The 15,444-nt window shown below is 30.0% G+C and overlaps 1 protein-coding gene across 1 annotated transcript in view; it reads right to left on the reverse strand.

The window, feature by feature from the left end:
* The window catches only part of ds (dachsous cadherin-related 1), a 286,596-nt gene that overhangs the window by 44,353 nt on the left and 226,799 nt on the right, over positions 1-15,444 (reverse strand). The window contains exons 3-4 of the mRNA XM_088186423.1: positions 9,985-10,165; positions 3,269-3,751 (exon numbers count right to left, since the gene is read on the reverse strand). Of these exons, the coding sequence (XP_088042549.1) occupies positions 3,269-3,751; positions 9,985-10,165 (664 nt within the window). The remainder of the gene's footprint in view (positions 1-3,268; positions 3,752-9,984; positions 10,166-15,444) is intronic.

Genomic DNA, 15,444 nt, shown 5'->3' on the forward strand with positions numbered 1-15,444 from the left:
TTGTGAACAATGAAAATTTTCTATTTTTTTTCATAAGTTATAAAAGTAGTATAAATCATATCTAGCTTCGTATAGTTATGGTTTATCTGCTACAATAACCCAAAAATATCTTAAAATAAGTTCCGTAGTTAAAACGAGAAGTATTTTGCAAACATTAGTATATGCTTAACATAATTAATGAATTTTTAACAAAAAGATCGCGTAAACTCGTTTTCGAATGCTTAATATAGCACCATAATGTATAAAATCGAATGCGATCATTAAATAGTAAATTTATATAATTTGCCGAGTTGCTTTATATATTAAACACATTCCGCACACGCACGACCATTGCGCTAAATTTATCTTATTAATTTATATTAATTTCTTTTGGTGCAAAACTAAAAATTTGGCAAGTCTTCAGATCGTTCCATAAACAACACAACATCCTATTAGATAATGTGCTAAGATAAGAACCGGTTAACGTATTTTTATATAATCATCAGTGTTAATTTATGAAAAAATATTATTGCATTTGCGAAATTAACGATATTTAAAATGGGAAATGGTTGAGAAACTATGCTACTTGTCAACAGTCACGTATCGTACTCGAATAGTAACGGGAGCTTTGGATGCGCGACCCCCTGCAGGGACTCAAGGCATCTTGGCTCAATGACATGTAAATGTATGCATAATTTTAGACAATTAAAACGTTTAACAAGGTTTTTTTAATAAATAAAAAATATTATTTATCACTTTAATTATTATTAGATTAGTGTAATTAAGTATTGAATGTCTCAATCCCGAAATGAATATCGTTTTTTAACGAAACTAAAAATTACTTTTAAATATATTTTTTATTATTTTAATGACTCAAAATATATTTTTTTTACTTCCATTATCATTATATATTCACAATATTCAAGATGTGCCAACCAACACACATTTAACAAAAATAAGTACTAAGTTACCAGCAGCCAAAGCATGACTAACTGTTAAACCTTAAATTCATAAAAAACGAAATTTATTTTAGGATTACGTAATATTTGGTCAGGTTAATATTATTTAGTAATTTAGAACTCAAAAAAGAATACGAATAATATATTTTAATTTATATGTAAAAATTATATTCTGATTTTAAAGCTGTCATTTCTTTATAAAAAAAAGTATCCTTACATCACTACCGAAAATTTAATTTAGTGCAATACATAACAATAGTTATGAAATCAAAATGAAATGTTTTAAATTAATTTTTTCCGTAGTTTATCTTAATAATAATTGTAATTTTATATACGATATTTACTAACGAAAAGATATTAAGTTACATCTTTATACGTGTGCAAGAAAATTAAGATTTACCTAAACTAGTACAATTAAATTAAATTCAGATATGTGTCAAAAATTAAAATCAAACCACTGATCAGAGAGCAGCGTTTGGTCATGTTATTGGTTTACATATCGAAGTATTGTGAATAAGGTTTTATTATAAGAAAATTATTTTTAATTTAATTTTCCAAAAATAATAATATAATCTCTCGTAAATTCGTTTCAGGTTTATTTATGTATTTAAATCGGCGCCGCAATAAGACAAGCAAAGATCAATTCGAAATCAATTTATTTCTGAGTTGTACACGGATATCAATTCAGATTTTTAATTAACGTATCTTTTACTTCGGGGCGAGCGAACTATAATAAATTACAGGTGGGCGTATAGGCCTCGTATAAAGCGGAGCTATGTCGGATGCTGCGGTCCACAATGGTGGTACGAGATGCCGATGGGAACATCTGTTCGGACCTCTCATCGGAGGTCGGCTGTACGCTCATAAAGAAACACATTATGGCAACCGAGTACGACAACACAATGTCGCAGTCGTCACTGGGAAACCTTGCGATTTGGCTGACTAAATACCTAATAAAGAACCAGGAATGTGTCAAATCATCGTGCAAGGGATGTGTGACACTTGAGATTATGGGAGTGATATTTTAAATTATCAAAGTTTATCCTTCTTATTAAAAGCTTGATTTTCTGCAACGTGCTTTTTTTTAATATTACAAGAGAGTACTTTATATCAAAAAATATTATATATATATTCAATAACACATAAATTTGCTTCTTTTAGATTTAATTTTATGCATTTGATAACATAATGGATAAAGAAGACTACTAGTTACGCAATTAGATTTTTATATTTCTAGCACAAATTAACCTTCCGGGTTTAATAATTTTAATCCACTGAGAATATGCAACAGCCAAAGGTTAATAGCGATTTTTCTTAAGAAAAAGAAACAAAAATACTAATATATTACTAAATTATACTCTGCTATTATTTTTCTATTGCATAAATTTTATCGATCCAGTATTTAATAACTGATTGTATATTAATAGTTAAGCAGACATTTTATGAAGAAAATGCCAATTCAATTGGAGATCAATTTATCTATAAAAAAGTAAGTAATTAAAATCCGGAAATAATGAATATTAATATCGGACAGTAGTAAACTAATTTTATGTTTTCGAAACGACTCGTAAAAAGACAGCAAATTTACAACAAGTAACGAATGATTATGTAGCTTTGTTTTAAAATGACTTAATATTGCGTAAAACATTACTTTAAAGTTGATAAAATTTAATTCTGTATATAATTTAATATGTAAGGACGCTTATAGTATAAAGCTAATAAAATATTTTTATATTCAGACACATATCTGTTATTATTTAATGTCAATTTTTAACCATATATTTTCACAGTGGCGTTTTCTAGAAATACAAAATGTGACGAATTAAATGCATGTGATTAATACCTGTAATTGATATTTAAATCAGCTTAATCTGCAAATAACTTTTCTTTCGCCATGATAATAAATAAGTAACGAATACAGTTGCTCAATAGGATATTTGCTCATAGTAAATTTTGTCAAAATTACATGAACGGAGCATTTGAAACACGTATGTATGTACTGGCAAATGGAAGTAATGTAACAAAAAACATTGTAGCATAAAACAGTTATTCGAGAACTTGTTTCTATGTTTTACGAATAGATTATCGGTTTGTAGGGGAATGTATATATTAATCTGTATTCTGTTTGAATATGTTTTTTTATATGTTAAAATTTTACAACATAATTGCCATTTTATAACGGAAAGGAAATTCTTCAAGAATAATTATTTAAAATTATAATGCTAAACCTTAACTGCTTTTACTATTGTCACGTCCCTCTCTCTCGAGAGCACTCAAAGAAAACCCACCTGGTTAATTATATATCTATGTAAGTAAATATTGGCGCATACCTGTGTCGACGCTGGTCGCTTTGACCGTTCCCACGACGGTACCCTGTTTCACATCTTCACGCACTTTATAATGATAACGGGGCCACTCAAAGATCGGCGGTCTTTGAGCTGAATCCACAACACTCACAAACACTTGGGCGTCCTCCTCTGAACGCAAACCGCCACCGTCAGTGGCAGAAACGTTCAGGCGATGGAAGGGCTGGGTCCTCGCCGAAAGGGCGCCAGGCCTGGTGACAAAGAGTTCTCCGGAAGTCCTGTCGATGCGGAAGAGTCCTGCGTCGTTTCCCGAAACCAGGCGGTAGGAGATGGCGCCGAGACGTCCTGCGTCTGCGTCAGATGCTGCGACCGCCAGAATGGGAGATGTGGCTGAAGCACCTCCGCTCTCTCGCAAGGACACGTTGTACTCCCGAGGGTAGAAAATCGGACGGTTATCATTGACGTCCGTCAGTTGGATTTTGACCATGGCTGTCGTCGAAAGGCCACCTGAAATAAAAATATTTAATCAATATTAATCATAGTAATATAGTCGCTAGCAAAAGTCCCCTATTTTTTTCCTTTAATATGTATTTTAACTTCGTTTATTTTTTTTTGTCTAGTTTTCAGTAGTAGTATTGTCCAATGTTCAAACGACAATTTACAAAAAACTGATGAAAAATAAACATTGCAACGTTTTTTTCGCAAATCTTTGTTTGATTTACTAGATTCGCTTAGACGCCATCTCTATTGATTCAACATTTTCTAAAACATATTTATTTATACATATTTTCAAACTATTTCTTATTATTTCTAATTTTTTTTTGTAAAGTATAAAATCGCTTTTATATTTATTTATAATTTTATTAAATGTCATGTAAATAACCTGCAGTGTCTACCCAAAAAACTAAATTGCCACATCTCATACGTATGCATTTATGTTCATAATCGTTACTTGATTTTTGATTGACTATATCTGGGATTTTAATATATTTATTAATTAATTATTACATTAAATTTTATTATCAAATCACTTACGAACATAACAGCATTCGTATTTAACGAATAACTACACACACATGTGCGTAGTAACTCGTTTTATGGCAATTTAAAATCGGATTTTTCGTTTTTTAATTTTAATTAATTATAAAAGGGGCGTTCGATAATTTATTGCAAATATTATTGACTAAATTAATGATATGTTTCTAATGATTTCTGCGAGTAATTTAATAAAGGCAGTGCATACAATGTTGGGTCCCGAAGTCGCAGTCGGGGCCGGATTCCTCAGGCGACACCGCCTTGATTTATGTACGGGCTTTGGCGTGAGCGACAGATTTCGACACACAGGGAGGGATTCGGAGGTTTTCAATTTAATATTAATTATGAGGAGAAAAAGGATAAAAAAAGCAATAGGATATTTATTACGTCTTGTGAATCGCAGGATATTTTATGTAAATTTATGGCAGCGAAACGGCAAACATGTGTCTTTGCAATACGTATTATATTACCCGGAAGGGTTTGCTTATGTTGAATTGCGTAAAATAGTTTGACTCTGTAGGTAAAGGTTAATTAATCAAAGGCGATGAAGGGATTGTTGATTGCGCATTCTCGATGCTAAATATTATAGTATCGATATCATACAAAGTACATCGTATTTCATAATATACTGAGGATGGTAATCAAAATGCATAACTATTTCTTGTACCTACTATTTAATCTATAATAGTAAAAAAAAAACATAATTCTTGATCTCTTTTTCTTAAATGGATATCTTTCAAGAAAATTCTTTAAAATTATATATGATTAAAATGCAATATATAAATTAATATATTTACAAGTTGGCTGTAAATAAACTGAATGCTAAACAGTAAACGTGAATGATTAAAGAAAATTAGGTATTAAATTATTTTAAAACCATTTATTTTATTTTTACCGTAAAAAAATAATACTTTTGTTATAATTGTTCTAGATATTATATTGAGTCTTTTAATCCTTTTGAAAGATCTCTTTTTTAAATGTATGAGAATAAAAAATATTTTTAATTTTTATGCTTAAAATATTAAAGGTTAGCTAAAAATAAACTAATCTTATCAACCGTTAATGCTATTGAAAAAAACGTAAATAATGATATGCAGATAGGTTCGAGACTTTTAATCCCTTAATTTTATTTTAAACCCTTCTCTTTTATTTTCGAAATCAAGAATTTACAGAGTACAACGTAAAATAAATGATATTTTTGGTATAATTTTTCTTTAAATTATATTAAACCCTCTCAAAATATCTCTTTTTTAAAAGTTAAAGAAATTAAAACTATGATTAAAATATTTAAATAATTTACAAAATGGCTGAAAATTTACTAATCTTATAAACCGTTAATGCTTTAGAAAAAATGATCAATAGTATAAAGGTAGATTTGAGCCTTTTCGATCCCTTAATTATTTTAAAACTTTATTTCTTATTGTCTTAGAAGCAAAAATTTACCGGATACAACTAAAACTAAATGATATTTCTGTTCTCATTATTCTATATACAATATAATAAATGATTCATTTAATTATTTTAAAAGATCTCTTTCTCTTAAAAATATTAATTAAAATAATTAAATAATCTACAAGTTTGGCTAAACACAGACTAATCATACGAACCGTTAATTCTATAAAATCCGTAGAAAGTTATGTTTGAGCTCTTTTAACCCCTAATTTTTTTTTAATTTTGAAAATAGATAATTTACATAATACAACGTAAAATTAATGCTATTTTTGTTATAAATATTTTAGATATTAAATAAAATATATTTCTTTCAAAAATTATTATGACTTAAAAATATATTTTAATATGCATAAAATTATTACATATTTTACAGGTTAAATAAGAGTACACAAATCTTATGAACCGTTGTTATTATAAAAAAGACGTGAACAATAAAAGCAAGTTAGGGTTGAGCCTTTTGAATCCCTAAATTAAACTAATTTAGGATACATCGTAAAATAAATTTATTTCTGCTGGAAATATGACCAATTACTCAATGTTTGCTTTTTAAAAAAAATAAACTATTAGACTCATTGCAGATATTTTAAGTTATAAAGCTCTTTATAATTTAATTATAAAATAATAAATATAAAATTATAATTTAGTTATATATATGTACATATGATTTTTTATAGAAAAATAATATACGAACTATTCAATGCTTTATTTTTTGTCAAATTACGATACAGATTTTTTAAATCTGGTTAATCTCAGAATGTATCAATTGGAATAAAAATATTTTATTCCAGCAACAATTTGTTACAGTGCGTGGTTAGTAATACAATCTTGGAACAATCAAAGTATATACTAAATATATTAAAAATTTATGTAACAATAAATAATATAAAGAAGTATACTTTTTAAGTGTAAAAATACGTGTTAAGTAATTAATTAGGGTTCTGTTTTTTATACTGAATGCTATGCTTTTAAAATTATATGGATATTTATTTTTCTTGAATATTGATAATTCACCAGAGATCGTCAATATTAATTGCTAGATATTTTGCTTTAAAAAACATTGTTTACATGAACATCATATTTAATTATTGGAATAGGATTTTAATTTTTGCAATTGTTACTATTATATAAAATATAATTAGAATTGGCTTTACTGATCATTTATAATTATTAATGATGACCTACTTAATAAGTATTACTGATAGCTAAATTAGGTTAACTATCATTTAATATCAAACCATCATTCTGACCTTTATTTTGTTATGAATGTATATTTTGAAACAATAGTTTATGTAGTTGTTTGTGAATTACATTAAATTAACGGTTAACACATTTAAATCAAAGAAAAGTTATACCTTTATGATATTAAGAAACGATTATTAAATAACTATAAATTGTTAAATTAAAAAATAATAAATAAAGGTCATTCGAATTATATTACTATACGTACTGTCTTACTTAACGCATAGAAGGCTATAAATATTTTTTTGGAATTTTATATTTAATTAAAAAATTAAAATACTATTATTATGTTGAAATACGTAAAAAAGTTTGACTCTCTAGATAAAGTATAATTAATCAAAGGCGATAAAAAAAGTAATTGCTTATTTTCGATGCTGAATCATATAATATTGATATCATACAAAGTAAATCGTATTTCATAATATGCTGAGAACATAATCATTTTTGTACCTACTATTTAATCGATAAGAGCAAAAAACCGTGATTCTCTTACTCTAATATTATTATGTGTCAAATAATTTAGTTAGTTGACACCTTTGTGTTACTATTATTTTGATATATATTATTTTGCCTTGAAAATTAATATTAACAAAACGGTTCGCGGTCCTGTCAAAAAATAAGGTATACACGGATAAACTATGTAAAAGAGACAAATCAACAAGATCTAATTTTATATTTTATTAAATTTAAATAAAAAACTAAGCTTTTTGATTTTCTTATTAAGTTAATAGTTTTGCTGTTGGCCAATTTACACTATTTTCTACACTTGGTTATTTTACGATGTATATGTATAACTAATACCTCTATTTTATTACTTATAAAATTAATATATTGTTTATTGAAACTAAATATTTTATTTTATTGAGCATTAAAAAACCAGATGCCAAATCTGCAGTCTTATTTGCCATTATCATTTATCGAATGCTCACTGTCGATGCTAAATAATACGTATACTGTATGGAATATGAAAAATTCATATAAGGAAGTGACCAGTCATACTCCGCTACTGGCGAAAGGCCTCAAGTGACTTTCGGGAATGCCGAATGTGGATTTTGATTTAAGGCTTTTCGTTTTCGTCGAATAGACGGTGCCGAGTGCAAATGGAAGGGAGCAAGCGAGCACTGAGGCGGCGCGGCGGCTCGCGAAAAAAGGCGAAAATAGTAGTTGACATTTCTCACTCGATAAATCAGCGGTAGGTGGGATGGTGGTAGGTGGTGGACGAAGGCGAGAGACGAGACGGGACGGAAAGGAGCGAGGGAGGCTTCCAAGACCGGAATGTGTCGCCGTATTTATGAAGTTATCTCAGAGAGGTGAGAAAAGGACGACGACACCGGAGGTGCGAGGTGCGAATGCGACGGACGCACCCAGGGTCACGGGAGAAGACGATCTCTCACGACAATCGTGACGGCCCAACCGCAAAAATCATATATTTTACGTATCGGACCCGACTGTGCCACGATTAAGGATTGACTCTGCTTTTTTGCACCGAGGGAATCGAACTTTAAAAGGGAAAATCGTGCGAAAACATTGTACGGCGCACATGAAATGTCGGATTTTCATGGAAGTGACTACTCCGTTATTTATTAATGACAAATTATTCATTGCTTGCTTTTCTTGGAGTGGAAAGAAAATTATTTTAAAATATAATAAGCTGCACAATAAGGGTTTGATTAAGTCAATCACAATATACTTGTACAAATAATTATCTCATGTTATTCTCAAACTACTTAACAAATAGTTTGGCAACCTCTGCTCGATTACCGGAAGGTTCATTGCTGTTTTTACTGTTCATTAATGACATAAAAATCACTCAAATTTTTTATTATATGCAGATGAGTTCAACCGATTTGGGATTCCCTCGACGTGCAGGAGAATCTCAATTATTTATGAAAGTGGATTTTCAATAACTGACTGCTTTTTAGTGTCAAAAACTGTTACATAATTTCCTTCTCAAGGTCCTTGATGTCAACGGAACACTCCTATTATTCCGGTGAATATATTCTATACCTTATTTGCGCTAACACAAACAGTTCTAGACATATCCATTTCAGCATTATTGAGAAAGAGATGGCAAGTTTTACTCCCCTACTATTAGCTCTACAGCACACGATACTTATCATTACTCCGATTGATTGATCAATATAAAAAATATAATAATGACTTTAATTTCTATAAATTTGTTTAAAATATAAGCTTACCATCTCTTTTTCAATTATAAATAATGATAAAATGGATATCTCTCGAACTGACTGTGTTAACGCAAATATAGCATAGTGTTTTCTTGTTTCAGAAAAACCTCAAATCTATGATTTTTAATAAACATTTTTGTAAATTAAATCACGAAAGTCTTATTTAAATAAATAAATAAAAATTCAAAAGTATAAACCGAATTCCGATTTTTATATCTTTACAATTAAAGTGTATTTTAACAAATAAAGTAGGGGTATTTAGACACAACCATACACTTTATTAAAATAAATCTGGGATAATTAGCAACGGGTAGTCACTTCCAAAAATTCTGATAATACTGTAAGTACTATTTTCCACAAAACCAAGCGAAAAAAATTCGCAGTTTTTCATTAAACATTTACGAGCGATAGTAAAACTTTGATTTGAATGTTAGTGTTGCAGCTTAGATTCGAATATAATATATGAACAAGTGTAAAATATATTATATAAAACTCCTATGAAACAAGTCTTATGAATCTGGATTTACCTCGCTTTAAACCTTTCCTTATATGCCTTCTCGGCTGCCATATAAAATTAACAAGATCATTGATGGACATCAATCGCTATATTTGCATGTCCAAGACAAATTCCGACTGTTGATTCGATTGAGACGTTCCGCTTTCCGGTTATGCAGAGAGAACAATCGTGACTAAAGGTTACTACGAGCGTCTAGTTCGGTTACCATGTCAGGACGTATGCAAATACGCGGGTTAAACTTCTCAACTATTTACGTCATCATGTGAATGGTAGGTAATAAATTGCAGCGTACAATACGATAAGCTTACCTCTGTCAGTAGCAATGACGGGAAATTCATACACGTTCCTGGTCTCGTAATCAAGGTTGTTCGCAATGCAAATTTCTCCGCTTCCTGACTTGATCTCGAATTCGGGCAACTTCCCAAATCCTTCGCCCAGTGTGTAGTTGACCATTGCGTTGACGCCACAATCTGGATCCGTTGCAGAAACCTGTGAATATAATAAAGATAAATTTATTAAAAAACGATCATAAAATATTTATCACTAAATGCATGAAAACGAATTAACAAATAATTAATTCCCGAACAGGTAATGCAAATTATTCGCCAGGTGCATGATAAAAAGCGTACAACAAACGTAACACTTATCGTATCGTCCTGATTGAAATGCATTTGTGACATTTGCGAAATAGTAAAAGTTGCAGCTTGTGTAGCAAAAAAATGGTAGTAAAAGTTGTCATTGTCGATTGCCATCAATGCGCATAAAAAACGTTATAAGCTGATGACACATTTTCGGTTTCCTGACATTTATAAATTAATGAGCGGTTAAAGGTATTTTTAAGATAAGCATAAATATGTACATATAAACCGTGAAACCGTGAAAAGTTTGGAAATATCGTAAGTAGTGAATTGAATATTCTTTTAAATACAGCAAATATTAAGAAAGGCTAATAAAAAAAGGGTTTCCGCTGGGGTTTGCGTGGCGTTATTGTTCTTGAATTGTGTGATTAAAATAGTCGTACCAATTTATATTGCGAAGTGACGTTTATGATTAAGAAAGGAGTAGAAGGCTAAACCATTTATTAAAATTAAAGAACACATAATTTCAATAGACGTTTCGCAATCGATGAACTTTAAGAACAATGTCAGGAAGTATTTACAATCGTTCCTTATGATACAATCACCGAAATATTAAGCTCATTAATTTGTTCAAATGCATACAATCTTTCGCTCTCTTGTTGTTTTGATCCAACATATCTTAATGTAAAGCTTGACAATAATTCGAGAAGAGTAACAAAAACTGTTCACTTCCATAGGAAGGTTTATCTGCAGTCAAACATTTTTTGTGGGTCATTGCGATTATTATGTAACACACGTGCATTGTGAATAGGATAGTGAGAGCAACGTTTGATCGTAACTCGTAAACCCCGAGGCTGTTGCGCAATCCGAACGGAACCCCGCTGAGGCAGCTGATTCGTTGCACTGGGATGCTGCGCCATCTTCTTCTGAGCGAAGATGGCCGTGGTGAATCGGAGATGGCTTATTGAAAATCGATTTTGAATTGCGAAATACAATTAATTCGTCTCGACGTAATAAATTGTCTACATGATTTTGCTCAGATTAATGTTATTGTGACGGCACCATCACATATTGGTACTAATTTTTAATCAATGACGACTACAGGGTAGGCCAATAATGCAATTGAATTTCATGTTTTTTTATTTATTTTTGCATTGAAAATATTTATAGTCATAGAGAAAAATATTAGTCTTTAGCTTATGATTACATTCTACAATAAATATTAAGCTTGAGACACTGTGTAAACATATTCATTATTACACCACCACAATACAGATTATTTCCGTTTTTAAGATGCTATAGATTACAAACAAAAACATTAGGACTATAAAAGTTATTTGAATGTTTCGTTAAATTTGCTGTATTGTTGTTGATGGATGCTTCTTTATAATAAGCATTAAGCTTAAAGCAAATATAAACTAATTACATTATGCATAGAGGAAAAGTTCCTTTAAATTAATAATTTAAATCTGTAGAAAACGTTTTACGTAGTCATATATAATCTTCTTGAATAATATAGCAAAAAAATATGTTTTTGAATGGATGCTGTGTCAGTATATAGGATTACAAAATATTTATTTGACTATTCAATAAGACCGATTCGCATACATCATCATTTGAATAAAACATTTTAGTCACACCTGTGCATATAAGGCAATGCATAATCGTTGATTTATATTAACATACTATGTTTATCTTTTTAAAATCAGCATTGTTATATACGTATATACATGATTTCGAAAATAATATTTTTTGCTGGATTTATTATCAATATATATATTTAAATAAAAATATAGCTGTATAATATGTGTCATTCTTTATATTAACCTAGAACATTTGCAAAGAGCACATAAACGTAGTTTAAATTAAGCAAAAATTTTGTTTATAAATGTAATTTATTCATTGCAAAAAAAATTATAATGCGTGAGAATAATTTTTAAGTATACATATCTTATTCTATAAAAATGATTGATAAATAGGTTTAGCTAAGCTTAAATATTTTATTACTTTAGCGCTATTTTTATTGACTTTAATGATTATTAAATTATTAATTGCATGTGCAATCGAATATGTTTAAAATACAAGTAAAATCTTGGTATAATTCATCAATCATATACTATTGAAAGGATTACTTATTTCTCTTCATGTTATAAAATACTAATGCGAAAGGTTATGAGTGTGTCCATGCATTTTTTTATGATCATTTGCAATAAAATATAGCATTAACCCGACGAGAAGGGTCCGACCACCGCAAGAGGGATATTATTAAGAAACTCGAGATAAATCTACGTTGTATATCAAAGATTCCTACGTCGGATTCGCTTTGAAAGCGAATATAATTTTTAACATTAAAAGTCTCCAGTATAACGTAAATAAATATGCGTGGTACACTTATACTTTTTTGAGCGCCATTAATTGCCTTTTATTAATGCAATTTTGCGATTGTTACGGAGATTTCCAAGAAGAGCGACGATATCGCATCAAAAGTGAGGTAGATAATGTGGTTTTGATTGCGTCGTTGGAAAAGGAAACGTACTAACTCACTAACGAATGCATTTTCCATCCGAGGCGATTAGCGAATGCAGTTAAAACCTCAGTGGCAACAATTAAGGGTAAGTATCCTCCTTAGAGGCTGTTCCTCTCCCTACTTCTGTGAAAAGCAATCTTTGTGGGCAGAGTCCAAATAAAATCATTTCCTGTGACTCGGCAGTGAAAAATAGGGAGGTTCTGTTTCAGAATTCTGAGAATTTTCAAACCATGATATTTTGCTCCGCCCAGCATTTGATTGTATGCAAAAATACATGATCTAATACATTGCAAATATCAAAGTAATCGATATAATACGCACACACATAAATATATTATGCTAATACAGCAACGCGGGGACAAAACAGAATCGTCCCAATTAGACATGGAGTCAAATTAATTAATCCGAATACGTTGAACTCTTCTTGGTTTCGTTCGTCTTCTAATTGAATCGGCATACCGGTTCTGTGAAATCGATTTCGATTATGTTCGATTTTAATATAAAATCTCCGACGGCCGACCAGTTTGTCAAATATTCGTCAAACAACTTCATTATTCGTCGTCGAGATAAGATCTCTCATATCTGACGTTTTTCTCATTGTTAACTCGCTGCGTTTAAGATAAGCGGCTTGCATTTTTGTATAATGTATGAATAAATTAAATAAGCTGATTTGTATAAATTATTATGTAATCGTTCGCTAGGAAGCTTTGTATATATTGTAAATTATTTTAATAGCGAAAGTTGATTAGAAATTGAAAAATAATACATGTTGCTAAAAAAAAATACTAGATTTATTTTATTCACTGTGGAAGGTTTGAATCAAATATTCATTACTTCAAACTTAAAATTTTGTTAAAAAAAAATAAAATTATTCATTGCTTCAAAGATATTTTGACGTCAAACATAGATACATTTTCAACACTTGAGCCACAGTTATCAAGAAGAATTTCAAATTTAACTCGAACTGATATGGGTTACATGAAAAATCATCTTGCAATCTTGACCCCAAAGCTCGCTAAACTATTTTAAGAGGTTAAGTTAAATTTGATTAATTACCACATAGCAAAATAATCACTATGCGTGAAAATATGATTTAAAATAATTTAGATAAACATTTACTTTAAAAAATAATAAAAAGTGTTGATTTTTTTAAATTGTACTTCAATAACAAGCTTTTAGTTTCTAAGTAAAAAAATATTTATAAAGCAACTGAAATTTTCTATTAATGGATGTTGAAAAATTTTATTTCGACAATTTAATAAACGAAATATTGATATATAAACATATTGTGTTAGTGCTAGACATTATTAAAATCTGTACTAAAAAAAGTAAATGTACTGCTGAAGTAAAACAAATAATGATTAAAAATCACTAACAATTTCTTATCTGTAGAAATATATTATGTATATATTTTTTTAAGCAAATAATATTGGATAAAAAATACATTAAAAATTAGTATCATATCCATTTATCCAGATACAATATAAAAGCGATCCAAAATCAATCACGCAAAAGATTCTGTAGCTTGTCAAGTGGTAAGAAAAAGTAGAATTTGCCCATACACGCCCGCTTACGTGCGATGACCTTAATTACAGGGGTTTGTCACCTTTGTTTGCGGAGGTGTCGCGGTCGTATAAATATATATATATATACGGGCCGATTCACACGGGCGACACGGGCTCGATTACAAGACGAGACGTCATTTGTTTCGAACACGTCCGTTCGATTGGCGCTGGTCATCCATCATCGGGGAGCGTGTCAGACCGCCTTGGGTAACCCTATCTTAACGCTTATCGATCGCCCTTTAACACATTCCGAGAAGAAGGGATTCGGCCATCAGCGAATGTGTTTTAAATTATTTCGCAATTAACGCGCGACACGGCCCGCCGATGATGATTAATCAGGATTAAATATTGTGGACACGGATCGACGCCTAATCCGTCTCGACAGAATTTTGAACGATTCTTTAAACCCTTTAGTAAAATACATAATCCTTAAATCTACTTATTATGTATCGCATTTATTCGACAATTTTTGTTTTGTCTTGTTAAAATCATATATATATAAAATAAATATGATTTTAACAAGACAAAACACGATCAATATCTGTGTGATCTCTGAATTTGTGACAATTCGACTCGGCTCACTAATTTATAGTAATACCAATTAACACGCGAAATTGCTTATTGACAACGCTATATGATAAACCACATGTTAAACGACAATATATGGTAAACTGTTATTACTATATATATATATATACATATTAAAAAATAATAATGTAAGGCATAGCGAGGAATGAGCTAATTTTAATTTGGATCCGCAAAAATTTTTGATGAAAACTGCTTAATACTAGTTATGTTAACCTAAGCAAAATTAAAGCTTTAAAAGTTCACGAGATGCTGACATTTAGCTGTATGAATTGACTTAACTATATAAATGTTAACTTTGCAGGGAGGACAAAAATATGAGTGGTTTACTTTAATTCATTAAAATTATGTAAGCGTAAGATCTTCTTATTTTATTGAATTTAGTACCAATAGATTTTAAGTAGCAAAATTTTATTGATTTTTTAGTAATGTGCAATTCACGTAGCATTTGTATCAGAATGTTAGAAGCAAAGTTGAATTATTAAGGAACAATGCTAATTTATACTTAGGGAC

Source organism: Plectrocnemia conspersa, unplaced genomic scaffold (assembly GCF_051122295.1).
Source record: "Plectrocnemia conspersa isolate PC_06_02 unplaced genomic scaffold, ASM5112229v1 ptg000005l, whole genome shotgun sequence".
Classification (NCBI taxonomy): domain Eukaryota; kingdom Metazoa; phylum Arthropoda; class Insecta; order Trichoptera; family Polycentropodidae; genus Plectrocnemia; species Plectrocnemia conspersa.